Source organism: Miniopterus natalensis, chromosome 1, assembly GCF_054644295.1.
Source record: "Miniopterus natalensis isolate mMinNat1 chromosome 1, mMinNat1.hap1, whole genome shotgun sequence".
NCBI classification, from domain to species: Eukaryota; Metazoa; Chordata; class Mammalia; order Chiroptera; family Miniopteridae; genus Miniopterus; species Miniopterus natalensis.
In genome coordinates, this window is record NC_142081.1 from 9,272,079 (window position 1) to 9,286,608 (window position 14,530).

At 41.8% G+C, this 14,530-nt stretch overlaps 1 protein-coding gene across 2 annotated transcripts in view; it reads left to right on the plus strand.

Annotated features, from left to right (window-relative positions):
* TRIP11 (thyroid hormone receptor interactor 11) overlaps positions 1–6,584 on the plus strand; it is a 54,979-nt gene extending 48,395 nt beyond the window's left edge. For both annotated transcript variants that reach the window (XM_016205711.2, XM_016205712.2), the window contains exons 18-21: positions 611–725; positions 1,162–1,278; positions 2,352–2,496; positions 4,545–6,584. In XM_016205711.2, coding sequence (XP_016061197.2) covers positions 611–725; positions 1,162–1,278; positions 2,352–2,496; positions 4,545–4,765 — 598 coding nt within the window. In that variant the 3' untranslated portion in view covers positions 4,766–6,584. The remainder of the gene's footprint in view (positions 1–610; positions 726–1,161; positions 1,279–2,351; positions 2,497–4,544) is intronic.
* Positions 6,585–14,530: the final 7,946 nt, after the last annotated feature.

Here is a 14,530-nt window from a genome sequence, read left to right on the forward strand (position 1 = left end):
CCGGAAACCCTTTGGAGCATGGGACAATGCCCCATCAACCCCAACCAACTGAGCCACACTGGCCAGGGCTTTTTTGCTCTTTTTTACTGTCCTTAAATGAACATATTTTGCTAAAATGTATTAGATCTGAAATCTATATATGTAGTATATAATTAATATTTTAAAGATTTCCATATTATTAGCAACTTTTTAATAAGTGTGAATGGGGAAATATAAGCATAACCACTAAGCATATGAACTATCATCACCATTTAAAGTGGGGAGGGAAAAATCTGAAGTTTCTCCTTAGGGTTGACATCAGTGCAGACAGGTGCTGGCTATTGCTCATGGTCACCATCTCAGTTGATTATTTGGTTGAAGAAAGTGGGTCCCTAATAAGTGCTGTTTTCTGGGTACACGTTTTGGGTTGTTTGAAATACTCTTAATTAGACATGACAAGATTGTTTTAAATGTTACTTTAAAATATATTACTGTTTAGTATTTTTCACAATTAAGTATTTAAGTCTAATTAAATGTTTATATGCTTAGTACATATTTATTATTTTGGTACACTAAATATTAGGAGAGCTTGCTGAGTGAGCTTGAGCTGCTTCTGCCTTCATTTTCATAGAACCCTGATGAGAAACCTCTTCATTGGACATTTTCACACACCAAAAAACCAGCGTCATGAAGTGTTACGATTAATGGGGAGCGTCCTGGGCATCAAAAGGGAGGAAATGGAGCAGGTAACTGAATAATGAAAGTCATTCTGAATACATTTATAACTAAAAAAGGGCATCAGATAAAACTTTCTTTTACTCTATGTTGTATAACTTTTCCTGAATACAACTTCCTCAGCAATTTGAAAGTGGAATCATTTCCTACTACAGTGAAGGGGTGGACTTGTGCAGTTTGTATAATATTAACCTAAATGTTTTGTAACTTACACACCACCTCTCTTATCAGAAAAGAGGAAATTTTAAGACATGACAACCCTCCACTTTTATTCAAGATAGCGTTTGGGAGGACACTTCATAGTATTTGCAGCCTCTCAGTAGGAAGCATTTACTAGGAATTGGACTTGAAAATTATGTTTTCAGTTGGACTGAAATTATGTAAAACTTGTTTTTATTTTTCTTTTCTTGTACTGATAACACTTTTCTGTTTTAAAATAATTTTCAGTTGTTGAATGAAGATCAGGGTGGAGTCACCAGATGGATGGCTGGGTGGCTGGGAGGAGGGTCGAAAAGCGTCCCCAACACACCTCTGCGACCAGACCCGCAGTCTGCGTTTAACAGGGTAAGGGCCGATTTTATTTTTGCTGAATGTGAATAGTTAACTGATTGTTCCTCCCATTCATTTGCAAGAATCAGACTTCTCTTTTAGGTTAGTTTATACAGCCCTTTTATTTTGAAGTTGTAGAAGCTGACATCCAAAGATGTATTAGCTTAAGGATCCTAAACCAAGTTTAATAAGTTTATTGCATACAGGTTTTATTTTAGCTTTTTATTTATATAGTACTTTTACTTTTCAAAGTATTAACTCTACCTTTATTTGTATTTGATCATGATGCTACAGGCATACTAAATTAAGAGATTCGTAAAAGACAGAGGCTTTGTTTTATGCATGTTTGTATCTACCTAATCATTGAGCCAGTGAGTACTTATTGAGCACCTGCTGTGTACCCAGCTGTCCTGAGCATTGAGAATGTTAAGCATTGGGGATGCAGCAGCAAAGCAGATACAGTGCCTGCCTTCAGCGAACTTCCTCTGGTAGGAGGAGGCAGTTAATAAACACAAAAAGTAATGCCTGTTATGTAGTGGGCTGAAGATGAATACCAGTTGAATTGAGTAGCACTGTGAGAATGTGGAGCTTACTTCTTTATTTTTTCATAAAGAGGAAACAGAATAGGTGACCTACCCACAGCTTGCCAAAGATAAAGCCCTGTTTTAAACGGGATGGCGTAAAATTTAAAGGAAAGGCCTATACTACATTATTTTAACCTGATAAATTACTGGTGAGCTTTTGCTGTATTTGTTGATTGCGTGCTAGGGTTTAATACTTATTTCTGTTGGTATAAGTTTTCATGTGTATGTAAACAGTTATGAAAATGATTTAAGAAATCTAAATGTTAGCAGGTGACTAATTCAGACTATAGGTTTATAAAGTGTTGTCATCAAAGATTATTAAGTTAAAGTTTTTACTTGATACCTGTGTAAAGTGCTAGCACTTATTCATAAAGCTTATAAAGAAATGAGTCAGATAGCATGATTAGTTTTTAATATTTAATTAGAATAGCCAGTATATTTTCTAAGTTGTAGTGAATACAATTTTAATATCTGCCTAATATAACCCAAATTTTTTTTTCTTAGTCTTTTTCAGAACTATTCGTTAAATTTCTAGAAACAGAATCTCATCCGTCTATCCCTCCACCGAAGCTTTCAGTTCATGATATGAAACCCCTAGATTCACCAAGGAGGAAAAAACTAGATACAAATGCACCAGAAAGTTTTAAAGGTAAAACCAGATATTTATCTTTTTCTACAATTTAAAAAATTGAATGTTTAATTTATGATCATGTTTTATAGTGATATTAACTATATTTTTAATGTTTTTGAACATGTGTAATGAATTCTTCCAAAATTCCCATAAGACATCATATTTTGATTTCCTATATATTCTTGTGGTAACCTGCTGTTTAATTAGCGCAGATTAATTTAAATGACAGGAAGCGTTTCCCTTTGTGTGCTGCTGTCAGTGTCCTCTCTCTGTGTAGGCCGCTTTGAAGTATTCTTGGAAGAGGGGCTTAAATGGTCATCTGTTTGCCTTTCTCACTGGTGCTGCTTGTTTCTAATTGGAGAAGTGTAGTTTATAGTTAGAAAAAGATTTTTTTCCCTGTGAAAATCTAAGTGTTGTGCTCAATACCCAAACCCTGGTATGTTAATATTTATAAGAGTAGTTTAATAGACTGGCTTAGACATCCAAGAATGTTAGGAAGCGTTCTCATATGTTGAAAGATCTGCCTAGAAGCAAATGGTTTGGTGGTACTATAGTATGTGTACATAATTTTTTATTCCGCTAGTTTATAAGGGTCTTGTTATAATCATATCCCCTATATTAGCATGCAGTAAAATTCCTTGAGTTGAAATTTAAGTATATCCTTTAAACTACAAACAGATTCTTTAGTGTAAGGTCTCTTTTTTTCCTAAAATCTTTACATTTTAATTCAGACTAACTTGTTTGCTAGTGGAACTGTAAAGGTAGGTATATGTTACAATATACTCTTAAGTTTATATCACATGTCAGATACTTAAATTTGGATAAAATATTAAATAATTTGTATTCTGAAATTTTAAAAACTTGCTTAGTCACTTAGACAGGTATATTTTCCTGAACTCTTATAGAAAGTGGTAAAATTTATTTGTTTAGATAAACATTTTGGCTGCTAAATTTAGTGAAAAGTCTTAACTTTAACAAGTGTAGACTATACTAAAAACACTTTTTCTTGTTACACTAGGTGGTAGCATCTTAAAGAGGATTCAAAAATTCATTATGGCAGGACCCCCCTTGTTCTCCCCCTCAGTCCCTTTCCCTTCTCCCTCTCCTCCCTCGTCCTACGTCCCCCATTCAGTGACCAGGCCCTGTGTGCAGCTTGATTTGAGCTGACCAGAGACAAAAGCCACTGATGTTCTGAGTTGGTCCCAGGTTTGCAGGATTAAAGTTTAATCTTTAATCCTGGATTTGTTGTAGTGTAGGAGCTAAAAAAATACGTTTTATCCCACCTTCTAAGTTCTATCTGGGCTAATAATCAAGTTAACAGACAGAATAACAGGAGAAAATCAAGTTTTTAATATGTGGGGGGGGATTCACATAAGCATGAAAATTCCAAAGACAGACAGCATTGGGTATATGTGAAATTTTGGACGACAGAGAAGGGGGACGGGTAGGGGTCTGAGATTTCCAGAGTGAGCGGGCTGTTTACAGTAGTCGAGGAAGAGCGGAGCACACAGGGCAGGAAAAGCCTTGCTCAGCAACTCAGGTACATTGGGCACATGGGCATCGAGCCTACAGGCCCCGCCCGAAGCCCTCCCATGGACCAGACTCAGTTCCAATCAGAGCGGTAAGGCAGCGTCCCGGGGCCGCCTCCCTGCAGAGGTGGCTCCCCCGAATCTCAGACGGGAAGGCGGGAGGCTCCGCGTTTCCTTCTGAGTCCTAATCCCAGCTTAGTATCAGTGTCCTAAAACGCAAAACTTTTGTTCCCCTTCAGTAGTAAATCAAGTTCACCAGTTATAGAACTTGTATTTAAGTACAAAACGACAATATTAATGTGTTTAATGAAGTATTAGTTACACCTTCAGATACTCCGCTCTCCTCTTTGGCCCATTTCCTTCTCATCTGGTCCTCAGCCTTCTGTTTCTGTTTCCTGGACCCTGCGTGTCGGATCCAGGACCCAGCAGCGTACGAATTAAATTTACTTAGGAGCCAAATCTGGGAACCTCAAACACTTGTATAGTGTTGATTAAATAACACATAGGAGACTAAATAATTCACATTTTGTCATTTAGATACGACAGAATCCAGGTCTGGTAGAAGAACAGATGTGAATTCGTTCTTGGCTCCCCGCTCTGCAGCTGTGCCTCTTATTAACCCAGCTGGACTTGGACCTGGTGGGCCTGGGCATCTTCTTTTGAAACCCATTTCAGACGTGTTGCCCACATTCACACCTTTGCCAGTGTCGCCTGACAACAGTGCAGGGGTTGTGTTGAAGGACCTTTTGAAGCAATAGATGACTCTCGAGCTTGAGACGACACGCATAGCACTTTAGAGAAACCACGAACACTAAGTGTGTGTACTTTATCACAAAGTGGCCTTTTGGAAAAAGTCATGTATTTGTTTGCAGTTGTACTTTCTTGAAATTTAATAAAAATATTCTTAATGTTTTTAGAAATTGCAGGTGTCACAGGAGGAAGTGTTTGCTATATTGCTGCTTTTGTTCCTTCTCTGATTTGACCTGATTTAGGCTAGAAACATTTGATTTTTTTATCTTAACTTACAAAGATAGGTAAAATTGTCTTATCAGCTTTCTATTTCCTTCTCTGATTTTCAAGCTCATTTAAGCTAGTAGAGACATATGGCTTGTCTTTTAAAGACAATCAAGAGATTTACCAAAAAAAGAAAGAAAAAGCAAAGGAAGAAGGAAATAGTGGTGGCGACTTATCTGCATGGTGCCGAAAATTGGCCTGAGGAGTGTATCAGTCATCGTTAGAGGACCTCGTGCACACAGGCCAAGAACAAGGTTGTCTGGGAGGACAGGTGTCCTGACCTGGAATGTGTGTGTATTTGGTTCTATGCAATTTCGTCACATGTATAGACTCGTGTGTCCACCACTACGGTACAGGTACATCAAGGACCCCTCAGGCCACCCATTTATAGTCATAGCCGCCTCCTTCCCTGGCCCCTCCCTTCACATCTGGCACCCCTAACTGTTCTCCTATTTCTATGATTTCGTCATGTCAAGAGTGCTATATAAATGGAATCATACAGGATGTCACTTTTTTGAGACTGACTTTTTCACTCAGTGCAGTGCCCTTGGGCCTGTGCAGATTGTTCTGTGTATCGGCAGTTCTCTTTGTTGTCAGGTGCATACTGTGGACGTATGATTGGTTTTAAGAGCTAAGGTATCTTTTAAACGTATCATCTCAAAACTAGTTGTTTTCTTACGCACACACACAACTTTCATGCAAGTGTTGAATCGCACAGCTGCACTTGCGGAACTGCAATGAGCAGTATCGCGGACCACGGCACCCCCGGCCCTGTCTGAGATGTCCAAGCGGAAGGTGCGGCAGTCCAGGGGTCGTCCGTTCGCATCCTTGTGGTCGTCGCTGGGGCTGTGGAATCACTTCAGCAACACCAGCACCAGGTGTTTGGAATTTGGAATAAGGGAGCATTTCTTTAATTTTTATAAGCCTACCATAAAAATCCTGACTTGGAACTTAATCAGGGTGTTCATGTTTGTATTAGTTGTTGAAGTTGTACATTTAAAGACATTTCTTGCAAATTTTGTAAGTTTCAATATGCCTTTAAAATGGAAACGTGTATAACAAGGAGAGGTGAGCATGATACTAATCCAAATATGTAAATAGTCTGGCTCTGGCCAGGGCTAAACTTGATTATTTGTAAATGTTGCTCTGATTAACTGTATACTTTCTACTGTATTTAGAAGATTGGAAGTCTTTATGTGTTGATGGGTAAAACTGGTTTTCCTGAGGAATTCAGTAACTGAGACACTGCTGCTTCTCAGCGCCCCGTCCCCTTAGCTAACTTATTACATTGCCGTTCTTACCTAGTGTACTCTAATGGGAGGTGTCGTACAGTTGGTTCTATATTAGAACTGCCAGGCTGCCTCCCGTCTGTTTTGCTCATTTCCCTTATGAAATTATTACCCTTGGGTTTTTAGATGATTCTTTCAAAGATACTTTCCCTTGACTGTCCTAAATTATTTACCGCTTGCCATTGAAGTTTCATTTCAGTGTGGAGCATCTGAAATAAAATTAATAAGTTAAAAAAAAAAAAGACATGACCCTTCATTTCGGAGAAATAGAAAATGCAAAAAAAGTTTTCTCTTAATTTGAAAATTGAAATTTAAGTAGTGAGTATTTAAGTAGTATGTCATCATATTTTAAATGCCTTTTATGACATTTTAAGTATTTCCTTCCCTACTCAAAACAGATTGTCCCCCTTCACCCCATAGTTTAATATAAGTTTGAAAGCTGTTTGGGTGGACAGCATGACCTTACATGGCTGCTATTTAATTAAGTATGTGACCTTGAACTGAAACTGTAGTACCTAATGTTTCAGTGGTATCATCATTGGAACTATAGCTCACTGGTATGCATACCAAGTGTTTGTTGATCTAAACCAGACATAACTCATCTACTTTTCTGAAACTAAGTTGTGTCAGAGATGAACCATCTGCTTAAGGAATCTTCTTAGTAACCAGCCATACAGTGATGAAGCATATAATTCTAATGTCAGCAGTAGGGCACTGCTAACAGTAATTTACTGCAGTAGTTTAACTACGGTAATTTTACTGTTTACTTCTCTGCAAACTTACTAGAATTTGTGGTTGAATTTTGCTTTAGCTGCCACAGTTTTTCACAACATTCCTAATGGTTTTCAACTGCTAATACTATAATAGAAAACCCAGCCAGACACTGAATCGATTTTAGTACAATTCTGTATCATATGGCTGTTTGAATTTTAGTTCCTGCCATTATTGATTTAAAAGGGAAAAAATGGGGAAAAGAATTTACTTCCTTAAAACAAGTAAAATAAAATATTAAATATCCCCTCAATAAAGCCTCCAGTTTATTTTAACCTTTTAGTGGTTAATCGAAAGGGAGAAAAAGATAACTTATTTAATCAGTAGGAGGCAATTTTAAATTGTCCTCAGGGACGGGAGCTATGAGAATTATTTAGAAAGCGCTATTATGCATCACACTTTTGAATTTGATTTCTAAAGCTAATGAAAGTATTAGCTTTCATATATCAAAGTATTTAAAACGTCTTCCATCAAAATTAATTTTGTAAATATCAAGTCAGTTATACTTGATATTTATTTTATATATTCCTATGGAAAAAATAACGGCACTTTTAATGTTCTGACATTTGTGATTATTTGCCAGTGTTTACTTTTTAACTTATTAAGGTTTCTGTACTTAAAATTGATAAGTTGTCTTGATTTTTTAGGGAAACAACTAAATGCGGGAAATTTACAATCCAACCATAATACTGGGTTGTGTTTTATAGAGCTCAAGTCAATGCATTTCTGAATTTCTCAGGAGCACTGCAAGGCAAAAAATACTCCAAATAAAAATGATATATGTGAGTTGGCAATGTCTTCATCCACAATAAAGAAAGATTTTTTAGCAAACAGCTGCTGACTTTTTCTTTAGAAGGGGGGAGAAATGACTTGCACATGTTGTTTATAGCAGCCGTTGATCAACTACTGGAGCTAATGCCTTCAAGTGCTGGCCGGATGTCTGCCGCGGGGATGCTGTGGGGCCCTGGAAACGTGCCGTGCGAGCGGTTCCATAGACGCTGAACGTAAGATAAGGCATGAGAAGCGGATGCGAGAGGCTGTAGCCAGCCTGGGGTTTAGTGCAGAGGTGATGCTATGCGTCATCGGGCCCTCGGTGTTTCTGCAAGGTAATCAGTCCTGTCTTCATTTCGTCTGAGATGGGGAACCCGCGTATTGGTGCCTGTTCCCGTGATGGCACCATCGGAGGGAACACGGGCTTAAAGTTGCGAGGGGATCGGTTTGACCTCTTCTGCACGCCAGCAAGTGCAGTGTCGGCCTGCCCTTGCCCTAACCAACTTTCGTGGAATACAAAATGTTATAACCTCAACTTGTTTGGCTGTTGAGGACAAGTGAGTTTAACAAAATCGCTTTGACTGTGGGACTGATTTTTCTCATCGCTGAAATATCCAGGCCGTACTCGGATGGGGTGGTAAGGATCAGGTGACACATTCATGGACAGTATTTATTAAATGATAAAGGGGCCACTGGGGAGAATGCTCCATAAAATCTAGTTCTATACTGACGTCAGGAGGAGAGGTTATCACTGCCAAAAAGGGGGTGAGAGTGTCAGGTGGGGGTGCTGCCGAAGCCAAGAATTGTGCGGAGGAGGCAGGGAGAGGCCAGGAGCGCGGCTGCCTGCTGCTCCGCGGGCAGCTTTGGGGAGGCGCCCTGGACTCGGACCCGCGTAGGCTCCGACCTAGAGCAGGGCCGGCCGAGGGCGGGAGGGAGCAGCGGCGCTCCGAGCCCAGCTGGGTGACTGGTGAGCAACTGGAGGTAGTGTCGGTGGGCAACTGAGAAACCACACTGGAGGGGACAGGACACTGGCAGGAGAGGAAGGAAAGGGGTGGAGGTGGAGGGACACTTGGTTTAGGTTGGGAGCCTTCGGTGGCTAAATGCTCAGGGGACGGAGCGGGTGGAGAGCAGATCCTGGGGAGGGGGAACACAGAACCCAGACAGCGATGGAGGCGTCGGCCTGCCATGGGACCCCTTTATTGGCACAGGAGCGACGGAGGGAGAGAGATGCAGGTAGCAAGCGGGTTTGGGTGGGGGAAGTTGTGGGAATTTTCTTCTGTGAGTCTGGCGGGGAACTTGATGGGCTAAAGATGAGGGTCCCGGGGAAGGTCAGGCTGGAGAAATTCACAGTCAAGCGGGAGAGACAGGCTCAGGCCCACAGAACTAGGGAAGTGGGAGAAGGGCTGGGGGCCCGCCTGGCCTGCAGGCAGCCGGAGGGGCCTGGTGGGCAGAGGAAGCGACACAGCACCAGGAGGAGGCCCGCGAGCGGGTCAGTGTCAGAGGGCCCTGGCCCTAAGCGGGTCTGATGGAACACAAAATGTTACTAACCTCAGCTTGTGTTCCTGTCCTTGGGACTTAGGTCACGTGAATATATGACACGGCTGAAGGTTCGACAGCATGTTGTCATAATTTAATACAACCAGTAAGTTAGTAATCCTTTATAAACACACCAATATTTGTTTTGGAGTTAAGGAAAAATTCAAGAATGTTAATAAATGGATCACTTAAGGCAAATGTTTGACCCCTTAGTTTGTTTTCTGCCTTGGCCACTACTGTGCATCAAAATTTTAGCCCTTCTGGGGTTAAGAAATTAAGAATTTGCACTCTGATGATGTTTTAACTGTGATCATTTTCAGCTGTGACTTTTGACAGGCATACTCCCCTTTTCAGCCCTAACAGGCCGGCTTCAGTGAACGATTTCTGACCCTCAAAATTAAATCTCAGGGATTGAAAATATTTGTGAACTTAATGCAAGAGCTCGGTCAAGTTGTTTCCCAGGTATCCTTGGACTGTTAAAAATGTAAGGTAGATTATTCTTTTTTGTAAAATATAAGGCATTTAAACGAGAAGGGTGTTACACTGTGAGAGGTTTTCCTATCAGTGCATATTCTTGAATGAATACATTTCCCAGAGGGCAAGGTCCATTCCAGATGGTGAAGGGAAACATGATTTCTTTTAAAGAAAAGAATTGGAAGCAAAGTAACATAACTTTGCTGCAGGTTTCCAAGCAGCTCCTTCCACGTAAGTGTATTTAAAGCGCCATGGTGTCCTCTGAGTTAACACATTAATCCCCTTCTAAAAGGGAGTTTCAGGCACTTTCCCTGAATAAAAATGGGGCGGTGGTGATAAAGTTACAGATTCTAGACTAATGAGGTAATTTTTTATTTTTGAAAACATATATGGAATGTGTAGTCTTTGAAAATGTTTGGAAGCGTTTCAAAGTCGTCTCCCTAGAGCATCTGGCTTGCCCCGCGCATGCAGGCTCCCTGCTGGAACAGTCTGGATGGATGTGTTCAACCCGTGTCGCTCTCTTTAGGATCCCGCTCGCCCACTGCAGCGCCTGTGTTGAAATATTGATGGTTAAAATCAATTCTCCACAGAATTGCTACCTGAGAAATGGACTTCCATTTTTTAAAGCGTTTTCCCTCTTCAGTTTTCCCTTTAAACGTGAGCTTTCCCTGGAAGTCGTTTTACTTCTGCTGCCATCCTTGAATCTGTGTGTGTCGAATGTTTCAATCACGCAGGAACAGACAACGCGGGTATTAGGAGGGATGGACATCTGGCCACGGCAGTGCGAAGGGGTCGGCCAGGCCTCCCTGCGAAAAGCAAGTATATAAACCAACATGGTCAAAAACGACCATTTGTGGGCTCTGGTAATTGCCTTTGCAGACAAGAAATGGAAAATTGTTGATTTCTGAAAAACTTCTAGACCTTAGGTAAGAACCACTGGGGTCTGTAGCCTTCCTGCCTGGGACTCCCCCAAACCCCCCAAGCATCCTGGTTTTTCTAGCACCAGCCAATCTGAAAACCAGCAGCTTTGTTGCCTGGGGGAGGGGTGACCTCCACGGAGGGGGCTGGGGCTGTGCAAAAACCATGACTTTGCCAGTTAAAGTGGTGAACTTGGAAGGAAACCTGGAGAAAAAACTTTGCTAGCCTGAGGTTGCAGTTCCAGGTAGAGCAGTGCTGGCCAGTGGAAATGTAACGAGGAGCCCCTGGAGCGGAGAAAGCCCTGGGCAGGGGGAACCCAGAGCGCCGGGGGGGGGGGGGGGGGGGGGGGGGGGGCCTCAGCCTGGAGCCTGGCCTGTATTTCTCAGTCTACACACGCCCGCAGCGACCACGGGAGCCACGTGGGCTCGAGGTGTTTAATGAGCACAGCCTCCTGCTGACCGTTCAGCCTGCAGCAGCAACCTCGGGAAGCCAGAGTAAAGGATTCAAATAATATAAAAACGGCAGAGACCTCAGCAGCCACACCCTCCTGCGGGGAAGGCGGATTGCTCAGTTTAAATCCAAATTTTACAAAACCAGAGGTATACATCACAATCCATAGTTGCTATATATGATCTACACCGTCCAGATTTCAACCAACAACTATGAGAATGATGAGAATGCAAAGAAAGTGTGAACCATGCTCAGGAAAAAGGCAGTCAAAAGAAATGGTGGGCCTAATGGTTGGAGTGAGCCCGCAGGAACTTCAAAGCAGATCGTAAATGCAAAAGTTAAAGGGAAGTCTGCTCAAACGATACAGGATAAACGCGTGTATGCTCCTTACCCAGCTTTATCAAGTCTTAACATTACACTGTATTTTCTTTTTTTAAATATATCCTTATTGATTTCAGACAGAGAGGAAGGGAGCGAGAGAGGGAAACATCAATGATGAGAGTCATTCATCAGCTGCCTCTTGCACGCCCCCTACTGGGGATGGAGCCCGCAACCCGGGCACATCTCCCTGATGGCGAATCGAACCGTGATCTCCTGGATCCTAGGTCCACACTCAACCGCTGAGCCATGTGGGCTGGGCTATACTCTGTTTTCTTTAAAAAAAAAATTTTTAACTTTTTACTAGAGAAAATTTTGAACACAGACACAAAAGTAGAGAGAGTAATAATGAACCGAGGTGCCCATCACCCACTTCAGCGATGAACAACTCCGGATTGGCAACTGTCATTTCATCCTGAACCACCACCCACTTCCTTGCTTTATTTTGGAAGCATTTTCACGTAACATGTCTTAACACTGTAACAAGGAGCCAATCTTTGTAGGAGAGTAGAGAGGATCAAATAATGTGTACCTCTCCTGTCCCTGAACTCCAGGAATGTTGTTGAATTTGATATCCCACCTGGACACATGGAGAAGCTTACATGGTCTGTCCTACACGTGGTGGTAAAAGTTCTTTCTTTTAGGCAATATGGTGACATGCTATATGATAGTTGTAATATTTTTTATTTATTTGGCAAAATTAAAAGTTGACAGCATAGCCCTGGCTGGTGTGGGTCAGTTGGCTGAGTGTCATCCTGTGCACCAAAAGTTTGTGGGTTCAGTTCCCAATCAGGGCACATACCCTGGTTGCAGGCTCGATCCCCAGTAGGGGGTGTGTAGGAGGCAGCTGATCCATGTTTCGCTCTCACATCAATGTTTCTCTCTCTCCCTCACTTTTCCCCTCTCTCTCAAAATCAGTTTAAAAAAAACTTTTAATAAAAAAGAAAAGTTGACCACATAATATTGTTTCCTCTAATTTTTGAAGGTCTTGACTTTATTGGTCTGGTAAATTCAGGAATCTGGTAGCCACTCTCATATGTGTATTATAAATAGGAAATGAGGTAACTTGAATATCATACTATTATAAAGTTTTATTAAATATATTAACTTCGGCCCTGCCGGGCATGGCTCAGTGGTTGAGCATCCACCTAGGATCCAGGAGATCGCGGTTTGATTCCCAGTCAGGGCACATGCCCGGGTTGTGGGCTCGGTCCCCAGTCGGGGGCCTGCAGGAGGCAGCCGATCAATAGTGACTCTCTCATCATTGATATTTCTCTCTCTCCCTCTCTCTTTCTCTTTGTGAAATCAATAAAGATATATTTAAATATATATATACATTAACATTGCCCCAAACCCTAATACATATTAAGCGTCAGAAAATTAACAGACAAAAATGAAACAGAGATGGCAAATAGAAGATTGCCAGTAGCTATTTTTTTGAGGGGCTCCATGGCAAAGAGTGTGTTGGCCTAAACTAAAGTCTTTTCGATAGTAGAGCTCTCATATTTTACACATGATTATATGTTAAAACCACAGCCCGTTAAAACGAGCCATAGGAAAAGCCCAGGTGTTTTCATGATTCGCTGAGTCTCCTGGGAATTCCAAGTATGTGCAGAAAATCCTGGCATCCTTGAGCAAGCTGGTTGCAGTGAGTGCAGTTAGAGACCAAATGTAATAGGAGAAGGTATCCTGGGGCAGAGGCTCAAAAATCCGATTCCAAGCTCTGTTCTGCCTCTAGGGATAGGATCTTGGGTATATTACTCCCTCTGGGCCTTAGTTTTCACATTTGTAAAAATGGGGTCCAGCCCGGCCGGGCGTGGCTCAGCGGTTAAGCATCGACCTAGGATCCAGGCGATCAGGGTTCGATTCCCGGTCAGGGCACATGCCTGGGTTGCGGGCTGCAGCCGATCAATGACTCTCTCATCATTGATGTTTCTATCTCTCTCTCTCCCCCTCCTTTCCTCTCTCTGAAATCAATAAAGATATATTTTTTTAAAAAATTTAAAAAATGGGGTCCAGTAAATGACTTATAAAGTTCAGGACTCAGTCACCTCCTCCAGCAATGTCCTTTTTTAACATTCCCAAGACTGGTGCAGGCACCTCCTTGGGCCCTCCCTTGGCCTATGCACACCTCCTTGCACTATAGGCTGACCAGTGACTCATGGTAAAGATAAGACAGCTTAATGTGCATTGGCACCTGCTGGCCGCTTTGTGCACACCGTTTCCTTTACAACACCATGATGGTATTTTGGCCCCCCTTTTATAGCTGAAAACCTGCAGCTCAGCAAGGTTGAAAACTTGCTTAGGGTGCTGTTTTTGTTGAGATTCTCCAGAGAAACAGAGCCAATATTTTTAAACTTTACATGTGTTTAACATAAGCATGACACAGAGGGCAGTAACCATGAAGGATGGGATTAAGACATCTAAATACACAGACATGTAAAATGTATGCATTTCCAAAAATGCCATAGATTAAAAGGTAAAAAAGACAAACCGAGGAAAATATTTGCAACATAGATGACAATGGAGAAATCTCCTCGCTGTAGAAAGAGCACTTAGAAAAGGAAGTCATGATCTCTAGGAGCCAGAAGGGTCACCTAGCAGCTCATGCTCAACAAACCTCATTTCCCTTCTTAAAACAGAAATGCTGGGTCAGGAAATGCTATCGATAATGTTCGTTTTTATGGTAGCAGGACATCTGGTGAAGTCTCCCACCAAGTCTCTGTGGTCAAGGGGAAGTGTAAGCTGAGTGAGAGAAGTTGGTGGCACTCTAAGGTTAGACAATCAGCAGTGGCCCCGACATGTTGAAGGAAGAGGAGTGATCGGTGCCAACCTGGACAGAGGGCTTCACTCTAGCACCTGTCCTAGGACATTTTTTATTGATAATGTTGATGAAGTCAAATAATGTCACCATCAGCAGAT